The sequence below is a fragment of the Pelophylax lessonae genome, assembly GCF_965119305.1.
Source record: "Pelophylax lessonae genome assembly, chromosome: 11".
Lineage (NCBI taxonomy): Eukaryota > Metazoa > Chordata > Amphibia > Anura > Ranidae > Pelophylax > Pelophylax lessonae.
Window position 1 is genome coordinate 175160514 of NC_138778.1, and position 13548 is coordinate 175174061.

General features: G+C 41.3%; 1 protein-coding gene across 1 annotated transcript in view; it reads right to left on the bottom strand.

Annotated features, from left to right (window-relative positions):
* LSM12 (LSM12 homolog) overlaps positions 1-13548 on the bottom strand; it is a 45241-nt gene that overhangs the window by 11223 nt on the left and 20470 nt on the right. Inside the window, exons 3-4 of the mRNA XM_082272972.1 lie at positions 13291-13400; positions 9826-9952 (exon numbers count right to left, since the gene is read on the bottom strand). Of these exons, the coding sequence (XP_082129098.1) occupies positions 9826-9952; positions 13291-13400 (237 nt within the window). The remainder of the gene's footprint in view (positions 1-9825; positions 9953-13290; positions 13401-13548) is intronic.

The window sequence follows — 13548 nt, forward strand, 5'->3', positions numbered from 1 at the left end:
GGACTCTTCAGTTCCCCTCCAAATGAAGAACATATCATCTATGTATCTTTTGTAAAGGAGCAGTTCTGGTTTCTGATAACAATAGATGAATCTGTCTTCCCACTCTCCCATAAAAAGATTGGCTAGGCTGGGGGCATACTTCGCCCCCATCGCCACGCCTCTTTTTTGGGTATAAAAACTACCCCCAAACCAAAAATAATTGTGGGAGAGACAATAGATAAGCAGGTGAGCCAGAAATCTTTTTTGGATGTCAGGGATATCCTCCCTTTGACTAAAAGCCCAATTGAGGGCTAGTAGGGCATCGTCATGTTGGATTATCGTGTATAGTGACGCCACATCGGCCGTCACCAAAAACACGTCGCCTGTATCTAAACCTTCCAAACATACCAGAGATTTTAGGAAGTCTTTTGTATCCTTCAAGTATGATTTGGTCTTCACCACGCTGTTTTGTAAAAAATGGTCAAGGTATTCACCAGCCCTTGATGTGACTGAATTGATGCTATTAACTATCGGTCTTGGAGGAGGGTTATTTGCATCCTTATGGATTTTTGGGAGCGTATAAATCGTCGGCACCCTGCTGAAGCTAGGAACTAAGTACCTCTTCTCCTTTTTTGTCAGTACCCTGATATCGTAACCATAAGTAACCAATTCACTTAATTCGTTGCGTGACAATTTCGTTGGATCTCCATCCAAAATTTGATATGTATCCGAATCTGCCAACATTTCAGTTACCTGGTTATGATAATATTCCTTCTTCATAATAACCACTCCTCCGCCTTTATCTGCTGGGCGAATAATTACATTTTGTCGTCTTTCCAGAGCGAGATGGTAAAGTTGGCACTAAGGCCTACTTTAAGCCCACTGACAGGAATGGGTATCTTCCCATGTTCAGTGGGCACCATCCAAACTGGCTGAAAAACATCCCAAAGGGCCAGTTCCTCCGCATTAGGAGGAATTGTACCAGTGACACGGATTATCTGGCACAATCTGGCCTTTTGAAAGAACGTTTTGTCGAAAAAGGATATTGTCCCTCGAGATTGGATAGTATTATACAAGAAGTTGGAAAGCTTTCACAGAACAACTGCCTTGAAGACAAAACGAAAGAGGAAAACAAAAGACATGAGTGGGGCTTCATTACTAATTTCAACGAGCAATACAAGGAAATCGAGAATATTTTTAAACAACATTGGGGAATCCTCTGTATGGATAAGTTCTTGGGAGAGGTCATCCCAGAGGCTCCTGTATTTATTTACAGAAAAGGCCCTTCTTTTGGGGACAAGGTGGTCAAAAAAATCATAGACCCCCCTAACAAACCCAAAATGTTCTGGGATAGACCCGGTTTCTTTGCCTGCCGGAGATGCATCTCCTGTCGACAAGTAAGAGAACATCCAAGAGGTATGAGTTCCTTTACTTCTAGTGCCAATGGGAGACAATTCGATATTAAAGAGTGTATTTCCTGCCATACCACCCATGTCGTGTACTGTCTGCAATGCCCTTGTGGCAAAATGTACATTGGACGCACAAAAAGGACTCTATCCAAACGTGTATCCGAGCATATAACAAACATCATCAAGGGATACAAAGACCATAGCGTATCCTTACATTTTAAACTAAAACACAACCAAGACCCCTCAGGTTTAAAATTTTGGGGAATTGACAGAATACACCCCAATTGGAGGGGATCAAACATGGTCAGGGAATTATCACGTCGTGAGACGTACTGGATATACCTTACGGATGTACTCCATCCTAGGGGTCTTAATGTAGAGCTGGATGTGAATTGCTTCATCAGTGATTACTGATGGGGGAAGATCACTCCAGCTCCAATCTAAGGGTTGAAATACAGTCATGTAGTTTTCACTTTAACCGTCTTTTTAGAAAAATTTTTTTTAGTACAAGGCGCGCTTTACCATTGGATCGGTAACATGACTGGCACTAACAGACTAACACAATAGCCAGGTCCTATAACTATATCTGGAACCAGTGAGCTTAGTGTTTTGCTGAATACCTGCACACCCATGCAGGATATTTTGGTATTAGGTATGTGAATGTAATCGTTCAAATATTTTTTAATATTTTTTCATATATATTCTTTTAATATTCTTTTACTATTTTATATTTTATATGAGGACTTTAGAGAATAATTCTTATATTTATAACATGTACCTAATATTTCTATTTTTAATATTAACATTTATTAGCATATATTAGATATGTATGCTTCGGGTCTGTGAAATTTGATAACGTATGTACAATGGAGCCTAGGTTGACAGGGCTATACCAAACTATGCGTGTTTGGACCAAAGTAATTGTATCATATATGCCCGACTAATGTTATAAGTATGACATATAGATTGTGGCCGCAGTCAGCATTGATATCATGTTGTGCGATAATGAACAATATATACAAGATGACCACATTATCTATATGTATGTTGATGGTGTTCTTCTGAATATGGGCTCCGTCATTAATGAATACCAATGACTCCGGCGCTCCGCCGCGGCTGATAGGCTGCAGATGGGGTTAATGTCCGGGAGAGGTATGAAATAAATTGGAGTGACGTGACCGCGCAAGCACGCTCTCCGTTGAAGTCTGATGACGAAACGCGTTAGGGCGGTGACTTGCGCGGTCACCTCGGCAACAGGACGCTGTACGACCTCGGAATCCGGAGCTTCCGGGACGCTGTGAAGCAAGCGGGAGTCCGGTAAGCGGCCGACAGTGACCGTACTGCCACACCGATCTATACATGCTTGTTCTATTCCTTTTTATGTGAGTGTAATGGGTGAAGGGGGGAGTTGTCAATAAAGGTACATGGTGTTTTAAGCAATATTGCCCTATGTGTATCTTTGCTCCTTCCTTATGCACCGCAACCATTTGGGAGATTTTCTACTGTGTATGACCCGGTGTTCCAAGGATCCGTTTGCGGAGAGAGTCCAGACTGGTTTTCATTATTGGGCGTGTATGCTTGAGCCTTCTGGTAAGCGTATATATGCATATATCCCATGAGTGGTGAGGTGGAGGTGCACACTGACTAACGGCAAGGTGGAGCGTTATACCCGCACTGAGGCCAAGTGGTGTTGGACTTCTCTATCAGCACGGACTTTATTCTATTTCTATTTTTATTACATTAATTACTGTGGACTTATATTTAATTCATACATTTGTAGCAATTTATTTGCTTATGATCACTTTTGCATCCTATGTGGATAACTCATTAAGCGCCGCTTGTGCGTATTTATATGCACCTTTTTTTCCATTTGTGTATTTATTTAGGTGGCTGCTCTTTTAGTCTTTTATACTAAGCGCTGGGTGATTGAGTGTTCAGGTTTTCTTGGTGCTCAGTCCTTTTTTCTGATATATATATATATATATATATATATATATATATATATATATATATATATATATATATATATATATATATATATATATATATATATATATATATATATATATATATATATATATATATATATATATATATATATGAAAAGAGTTTGTTCCTTCATCGTGCAAGCCCTAGAATTGAGCAGCCAGAAAAGGCGGCAGGAGGTCTCTTTGGGACCTTGTAGGGGGGAGGGAAAAAAACCATACCCTCATTGAAGTGATCGAAAAGACTACCTTGGCAAGGAAGGTCTCAGGACCACCTTGTCACTATGCAAAACTCTTGCAAGAAAGAGCTGCCAGCTTGGACACTCCTGACTGAGTTAAGGACCACCAAAAAGGCCACCTTACCAGTGAGATCTGCCAATGGAATAGTAAAAATAAGGTCAAAGGGAGGTTTACGAAGAACCAAAAAGCACCAGATTTAGATCTCAAGGAGACAGGAGCTGAGTTGGAATTTAACATGAGCAAGTCCTTGTGCAAAAAAAAGGTCTCGACAAGAGAGTCAAGCCAAAAAAGGTAAATGGAAATTATAAAAATAAAACATTTTTTAAAGAGCTACTAAGAGCCAAATGGTCTAATCCAGGATTAGAATAACCACAGGGGTTGAGATACTTGCTTTTAAATAAGCCAAGGTAGGCCCTTAATGTGCAATGGTAGATTTCCACCTTGAGCAAGTTGGGAATGACCATCAAGCAGTACCCCTATCCTTTAGGACTGGGGACCAAGCCATGCCACGTTAAAGGCAAAAGACAAAAAAAAAAAAAAAAACTCAAGGAACACACTAGCAGAGAAAAAAAAAAACCACTAGAGGGAATGCAAAAAAAACACTGAACAGGGACCAAGGAATCACTTGGGCATCCACTGTGAAGGCCAGAGGATCCCCTGGTCGTGGCCACAAACATGCCCATCTTTTTGATGAATTTAGAGGCCATGATGTCCCAACTTCTGGCACCCCTATAAACGTGTTCTGCAAGCCACAGCCTTGACGTTGCTTGACTACACTTGGCTGGGTGAAGGTGTAGCAGAGGGGTCCACTACTGCAGAAGTGTCAGTCTTATGTCTCTGGTTTTCAGAATGCTGATGGGGAGCATCGACTTCTGTGGGGACCAGGTTCCTTGTACAATCAGGGAAATTTTAGATCTTGCCCCGGCTCACCAGGCTTGCGTCAGTCGTTACTACCTTCCAGGGGTAGTAAAATACCCTGGGTTCTGGGGCCGAGATGGATATACCCCATGCTAAGGAGATTTTTTCCCAGGGGGACCGCAATAGGAAATTCAGAGACAGCATCCACTTGTCCTAGGTTTTTCTGCAAGAATCTTAAGGGGAGCTGAGCAAAGGGACCTGCCTCAAGGAGGAAGCTACAATGAGGCACAGAACTCATACAGAAGTGAGTTGAGGGATGATTGGTTGACCAGAGAGTGTGACCGCAATATTTTCCTGGAAGGACAATTTTTTGCCTGGACTGTGTCCAAGATCAGCTCCAAGTATTACAGGTGGCAGAAAGCGCATCAAATATATTAAAGTTTGAAGGAACTGGATCACTGAAGGGAGACAGGACTGTGGCTGAAGAATACTTCAGCAAAAGGCCATCCATGTATCAAATGACCTGGACACAAGATCTGAGCAGGGACAGAAGCAGCGCAAGAACTTTTGAGAAGGCTGCAAAGGGGAGCTTGGGTGAAGTGTTAATTTGTCGACTAATATTTTGTCTACTAAAATAAGACAAACCAATCAGATGACTAAAAATACAACTAAAACTATGACATTTTAGACAAAAGACTGACTGACTAAAACTAAAAAATGAATGGACATAAAAATTAACCATACTCTGCTGGCCATTTCTAAATCAGCAACACAATTCCATCCAGACCCTGTAACAGCACATTAAAGTTTAAACATGTATTGCACCACCGCATAAGCCTTGTTAAGGGGCATCTACTAAGCTGCTGAAAATGAAAGCAAAAAGGCATTTCTTATTTTATGTTGGTATTATATATTGATATGTGCAATGACATCACAGCCAATAGAGTTTAGTTTTTTTTGTGTATTTTAAAGTTGCACTTCTGTTTGTCAAAAAACAATATTTTTGTTTATGAAACGTTTTTACTTATAAAGGACGTTATATATCACAAAGGCTATACATCTGATTGTAGTGCATGTTCAAACCTTAATACCATAAACATTTGATTTTTACTCCAGGTGTATATAATTAGTTTGGAAATTCTAGATAAAATGTTTAAATAATGCATTACAATTTACCTAAACCCAAATTTGTAGTTGACTAAAAATGTATGAGATTTTAGTCGACTAAAATCTGACTGAAACAAAATTCAGACAACTAAAATGGCATTTTAGCCAAAAGCCTATGACTAAAACGAAATCTGCTGCCAAAATTAACACTGCTCGGATGGAAGGGGGACAAACTGAAAGGGTTGGTCTCCGACAGAAAAGATAGAAAGTGTTAGTGTGGAGGATCGATAGGAATGTAAAGGTCAGCATCTTAGGCATCTAGAAATTCCCTTCATCTTAGAGAGGCGATAAACGATCTCTTAGGACTCCATACCACATTTGGACACACACGCTTAGTGATTTTAGGTCCAAAAAGGGGCAAATTCCTCCATTCAGTTTTGAGACTGCATATACAGGAACACAAGACCCCGTGAACATCTCTGCAGGAACTGGAATTATTACTCCTTACACCTGAACTTCACTCAGGGCGACCCACAAATCTGTCCGTCTAAAAGGTGAAGCTGACAAATTAAAGGGTAGGAATTGGGTAGGGGCCAGGGAAAGAAGTTCTGTAGACCCTGGAAATGACAGACTGGACCCAGAGGTTCGGGATGTTTCTGAGCCAGATTGCCAAAATATGCATCCCCACTCCAGAGAGTAAGGGCCTCACTTCATTGAGAGGACAACTTCTAGATGGGTACCGAAGGTTCTGGGGTCTAAGGCTTGCGAGAAAAGAATGGGCCCACATTTGACTTGCAGAACGAGCCTAGATGGGAGTGAAAGGACCCCTTCCATTAGGAAGAGGATATACAGTATCTCACAAGAGTATATCCCTCACATTTTTGTATACATTTTATTATATTTACATGTGACAACACTGAAGAAATTATACTTTGCTACAATAAAAGTAGGGAGTGTACATCTTGTATAACAGTGTAAATCTGCTGTCCCCTAAAAATCTCACAACCATTAATGTCTAAACCACTGGCAACAAAAGTGAGTACACCCTTAAGTGAAAATGTCCAAATTGGGCCCAAAGTGTCATTTTGTGTGCCCACCATTTACCAGCACTGCCTTAACCCTCTTGCGCATGGAGTTCACCAGAGCTTCACAGGTTGCCACTGGAGTCCTCTTTCACTCCTCAATGACGACATCACAGAGCTGATGATGTTAAAGACCTTGCTCTCCTCCACCTTCCATTTAAGGCTGCCCCACAGATGCTCATTAGGGTTTAGGTCTGGAGACATGCTTGGCCAGTCCATCACCTTTATCCTCAGCTTTTTTAGCAAGGCAGTGGTCGTCTTGGAGATGTGTTTGGGGTCGTTATGTTGGAATACTGCCCTGCGGCCCATTCACCCAAGGGAGGGGATCATGCTCTGCTTCAGTATGTCACAGTACATGTTGGCATTTATGGTTCCATCAATGAACTGTAGCTCCCCAGTACCGGCAGCACTCATGCAGCCCGAGACCATGACACTCCCACCACCATGCTTGACTGTAGGCAAGACACTTGTCTTTGTACTCCTCACCTGGTTGCTGCCACACACATCTGAACCAGAAGTTTGTCTCATCAGACAACAGGACATGATTCCAGTAACCCATGTCCTTCGTCTGCTTGTCTTCAGCAAACTGTTTGTGGGCTTTGGGCATCATCTTTAGAGGAGGCTTTTTGAGCCATGCAGACCAGTTTGATGAAGAGTGCAGCGCATACATACATATACATATATACATATATATATATATATATATATATATATATATATATATATATATATATATATATATATATATATATATATATATATATATATATATATATAAATAAACCTCTGGATATGATGCTGAGCACATGCACTTAACTTCTTTGGTCTACCATAGCGAGGCCTTTGAGTCCCGTTAAACTGCTGTAGGGTCTTGGCCACAGTGCTGCAGCTCAGTTTCAGGGTCTTTGCAATCTTCTTATAGCCTAGGCCATCTTAATGTAGAGCAACAATTTTTTTTTTTTCAGACTGAACTTCCAGTGACCAGTAACAGTGAGAGCGATAACACCAGATGTCACACACCTGCTCCTCATTCACACCTGAATACTTGTCAACGGGTCATGAAACACAGGGGGAGGGAAAATGGTGAATTGGGCCCAATTTGGACATTTTCACTTATGGGTGTACTCACTTTTGTTGCAAGCAGTTTGAACATTAATGGCTGTGTGTTATTTTGAGGGGGGCAGCAAATGTACACTGTTATACAAGCTGTACACTCACTACTTTACATTGTAGCAAAGTGTCATCTTTGTGTTGTCACATGAAAAGATAATAAAATATTTACAAAAATGTGAGGGGTGTTACTCACTTGAGATGCTTTAGTAAAAGGCTCAGGGTGTTTTTCGTTGTGGTAAAAAGTAATTGCAAGTGTCCAATCGCCTGAAGGTAGTGGCAAATCCACTCCATGATCTTGTCCTGTACATTTAAGATAATGAATTTAAAGTGGTTGTAAACCCCACATGAAATAGGAACAAAGCATAACCCTTGATAATGAATAATCAATTAAGAGCACTAAATGTCATTTCTGTCTGCAGCTTCGATCCTCTGCTATCAGCATGAGTTTTCCTGACACCAAGACAAAAGGTGACAGGGGAGGGGCCTCCAGATGATTGACAGCCTCAGCTCTGTTCCCTGTGTGCAAGGGGGGGGGGGGGTGTCTCTTCCCTCAGCTTTGTAGAGCGACTTCAGCTCTGCCCTCTTTTCTAAACTGTCAGACAAGCTTTAAATATTTAGCACTTTGAAAGGATGTAGAGAAGAGCCACTTATAATCTAAGTGGCTTACCCCGCCTTCCTACACTGGTCGATTTTATATGACATACATACAGTATGCCCAGCCTCTGTCTAGCTTTTCTTTTTATACTACTCTAGCAAATCTTAGTATTACGCAGTATTTCAGATGTATTTGTATTAATCCATTTTAGGCTTTTTCCCAATTGGAATGCTCTGTTAGGGTTTGATACCAGTGCGTGCTCTTGTTTGAATGAATACATACATCTTGGGTTGCTGGACTACTAGTTATATATACACTTTGCAAAGATATCTATGCATCATAGTTCTATTATACTTTTAATCATTAGGCCTTACATACATATGCACACCTACACTGTTGTGCATTGGTTTAACCTTATGATGTGCCACACACGCCAGTGAGGCATTCCATCTACCGCCCCTGTGGCTTCCTTTTTGGGGGGAACCTCACCTTGGATGCCTTGGGCCAATCAGTATCCTTACTACATAAGCAACTATTATACATGGTAATTGTATTTTTGATTTGACATATGAATGCAACTTTAAATGTTTGGTATTGTATATATACACGTTTGTATGTATATTTATGGTCTGATATCTGACTGCTTATTTACAGAACTCTACATATAAACCCTCTTTCAACCCCTGAAGCAGCAGTTCTTATGGTGAAACATGTTGGGTTCTACTGGCATATGTCACCAGATACATCCAGGGGTGATCTTTGGACTGCCAGAGGAGTAGCTTGGCATCAGGGCTTTAATTATGCATCTAAATTTGTAGTTTTGTATTACATACGCACAAATAGTTTTTTGGACAACCTCAAATACTGCTCTGTGTTTAGTGTTGCTTTCTGTTCCGTTTGTCTCATTTGTCTCTAACTAGGGGAATTTTGTATTTTAAACTGTAGCTAATAAACTTTATACTGTTTTTTTATACCTCTGAGCTCTTGCTATGCAGTAACATGAACGTCCCCTTTGCCTCCCTTGCCAATCTAGCCAATTTCACATAGGAGGATTGCAGAAAAAAAAAAAAAAAAAAACAGGTACAACTTCTGTAGGATGATTTGTTTCCTCTCTATCACCTGGGGCCAGTCACTTCACTAGGTGTATACAACAGTTAACCACTTGTATGTAATCTATTAATTGCCCATTTCCCCAACTGGGTGCAAAATTCCTACTACTACATGGTACTTACAACGAACACAGACATTTTTGTTAGGAGACTGACTGGCAGTCTTAGCAGTTAATCATTCAAGATTTTAGCAGTGCGCCAGTACTGCTAACCTTTCAGGAGGCCTGGTCCTAACTGAAGAGAAACACTACAAGCACAATTGAACATTATTCATCCTAGCAGCAGTAACCTACCATGTACATTTCAAAGCAAAGAAACCCAAAGATTAGGTATAAAGCATGTACTTACTATTTTGCGAACATGACTTAGCGCGCTACCCTCTTTTCCTTTGCAATTTTCCACCTGGTACGGGGGAGAGATAACTACCTCCTCCATAACTATTATATTTTTTTCTTGCCATTTACAGTCCTTTATCCTGTAGAGAAAGCAGACAAAAAGCCATTGTGCTTATATTAGTAAACATTAGAATAAACATGTACACTGAGTACCAGTAGCATACGTAAAGGCTGTTCAAGATATTCTGTCACCGTGAAAAGCAGGGGCTTCCAGATTGCAAACCTAACTTAATATACAAATTCTTAGACAAAACACCTGGGGGGGGGGGGGGGGTGCCCCTGATAGGCATCTTTATTGCTGCTAAGCAATAAAGTGGAAAGGCTGGGCTGTTAAACTTCAAATTAACATTTTAAATCAAGTACGGAAACCTTAGATTGCGAGTAACTTTGCAAGGGTTTTACAAGGCTAGCAAATTTTTTTTTATAAATTTTAACTTTATATAAACAATTGAAGTCTTGCAATACTAGTAGGGTCACGTCTCATGTTAGTCAATGAGAGAGGTCTTAATTAGCACTACTAAAGTCGTTTTGACTTTAGAAAAGTTTCCTTACTACTTTAAGGCCCCTTTCACACGGCTCCGTTCCGTCGACGGAGCCGTGCTGCTCGGCGGGGAATCGATTCGCAGATCCCCCGCTGAGCAGGCGGATGACAGCCAAGTCTCCGCTCTGTGTGCGGAGACGAGGTGTCAGATCCCCGGTCTCCTCTATGGGGGAATCGGATGAGAACGGACCGCCTTTTCCGCCAGACGGATGGAAAATAGGGTTTCCATCCGTCGGATTGGACGGACAGGATCAAATCGGATGTCAGCGGACATGTCTCCGCTGACATCCAATGCCCCATAGAGATGCATGGGGCAGCAGTTCAGATCCGCTTGAAAAACGGACAGGCAGATTTGAATGGTCCACAAGTGTGAAAGGGGCCTAAGGAGACTTGTATGCGATTTTTTTGGGAAAAAAAAAAAACAACACGCACACACTTGGCTCAAAGGAGCTTGAAGCTCAATAAAAACATGCAAAAGAGCACAAAAAAAGCACAAGCTTCAAGCTGAAATAAAGGCAGCTTTGAGCTGCAGTGTTCGAGCCCCAAGTATGATCCTCATTTTGATTGATGCAAGTTGGATCCAACAATACAGAAAGATTAACCAGGCATTCCCTTAAGTCACATTGCTATAATCTTTTATATGGACTAGACTGAAGGACTTGTGAATAAATGGTTGAGGAACAAATCATCTGAGTTTCCATTCATATGGGGAAATTCACTTTGAGAGATCATATACACACACACACACTTTGGATTACAAGCACATTTCTGGAACAAATTATGCTTGCAATACAAGGTTTTACTGTACTTTTAAACTCAAACTATAACCCCTGCCCCCTACAGTAACTTAAAGTAGTTATGAAGCACTAACACTTTGAAGTGACTTACATTAAGGAAACATGCCATTTCAGACTTTTCCTTATACAAATACTAGTTGCCTGGCTGTCACACTGATGCAGTAACTGATGGTTTAAGTCACTGACCTAGAAGTATAGCAATAAAACAATTCTGATATTTCTCCAACCAATTTGGCTGTATGCTTGTTGAAGGTGAGCAACTCAGAAGTACTGAAGGCAGAAACAGCAAGGCGAACATTTCAGAAGGAAGCCCGTCAAGTCATCTAACCAAAAGTGTGACATCTGACCAAACCTATACAAGCTCCTTGGACATCTCATTGCAAAGCCATGAACATAAATAAGGAGTTGCTCCTCTACCCTTTCCTGAAGACCCGTCACTCTACTTTGGAGGTTATCCACAAGATCTTGGAGTGTGAAAATCTGCATCCAATTCAACCAAAAGAGCATCTGTTTGGTCAGGTACTGATGCTGTTTGAGAAGACCTGGCTCACAATTGGCATTTCATTTCACCCCAAAAAAGTACAGTAGGATGGAAGCCAGGGCTCGGTCACTCATTTTTTTCACACTAAACGATGTTCTGAAATTTATAATGTTTTGCAGCCGTTTCCAAAGCCTTTTTAAGGGGAGACATCGCAGGGTGGTGCCCGACAGTCAGGGGAGCAGAAAGAGGTATCAGAGAAGCCACGGACTCACAGGATCTAGTAGAACGGAGGACGTGTTGGCGGAGGACGTGTTGGCGGAGGACAGGTCACCAGCGCCCTACCGCATACCACTCCAGGCCATTCCCCCCCACACACTAAATGTCTTTAAAGAGCCGGCTTTGTGCACAGAGACAAAATGGCCTTTCCAAACTGCTGCCAAGGTTCGGATCCACATATTTTTTCTGTAAAGTGTATTTCCCAAGACAAGAATACTTTGGGCTGACCTTTTTCTCTGTACATTTAACACATCAGGCCCTCGTTCACACCAGCGCGATTTGACAGGTCAAACAGCATGTTAAATTGCAGCGTCCCAATCCAAGATGCCGCACCGCTTTCCAAAAGTAGTTCCTGCACTACTTTTGGTGATTTTTTTTTTTTGAAGGGGGGGGGGGCGGAAACCAAAGCGCTTGGGAGGAGATCGGGGGGGGGGGCGCTTCAATAGACATCTGTGTGTGAACCCGCACAGATCTTTCAAATTGCCCCCTGTGCCAGACTTGAATGCAGCTTTAAAAAAAAAAAAAAGACTGACCCTCAGCCCTCGTTCACACTGAACATTGCTATGAAATCGTGAGACTTAACCTGAACTCACACGATTTCAGAGCAGTGTTCTGTGTGAACGAGGGCTAAGGGTCAGTTGCTTTTATCATCCCTTTCTCCTGTGTTCTATAGCCTTAGCCGTGTACTTATGGGTTCTTAGCTAGCAATCACAGTTCCAAAAATAGATCTAACCACAACTACAGGTCCACATACAATCTACGGCATGTATAGATTCAGTTTCATACACTCTCAATCTTCCTAGTGGCATTGCTGCAAAAGGGAAGGTGTGAAGTGGTATCTGCACAAATATCAAAACACTTCCCTAATGTGTGTGTCTGCAGCAGCCCTCTATATCTTAAAAGTTCCAAGTGGAACACACTATTACATATCCATAAAATCCACTTAAAAGTCTTAAACAATTTTACAACCAAAAGATCAAGAAATCCGTGGAATGACATTAGACGAGTGGTACTCACAGTAACTAATTTTTAACCATGTAACCCGAGTTTCTTGATCGTCTGCTTTTTCCATTGACCAGGACTTGGAAATTAGTTGGATATTCTATTCCATGGAAAAAGCTGGCTGTCAAACTCATGGTTGTGCAGTTAAAAACTAGTTACAGGGAATACCACTCTTCAGTCAATAACGTTATTAGACTTCTGATATTATATTGTTCTTTTGGTCTTTTTTGTAAGAAAACTGCATGGAGATATATTGGCAACCACACCAAAAGCCATCATGACCTTCTTGTGCTAAAAATAGTAAAACATGGTAGCACTCACGTCTTATGAATGGTCTGGAATAACTGCTGTCCATCCACAGAAACCCCAGCACTGATGGCATAAGCCTGGCTCATTTTCTCTTCCTTCTCCAATCGAGCTCTGCTTGCCAACTGCCACAAAACAAACAATTTATAGAAGGCAAAATCAGTAATCCAGCATTATACAACATGACAGACAAAACAGGTAATCATAGTACTGAACTTATGTGCTGTAATTTAGAAATCACCATTTTTAAGGAAAATGCTCTACACCTCACCA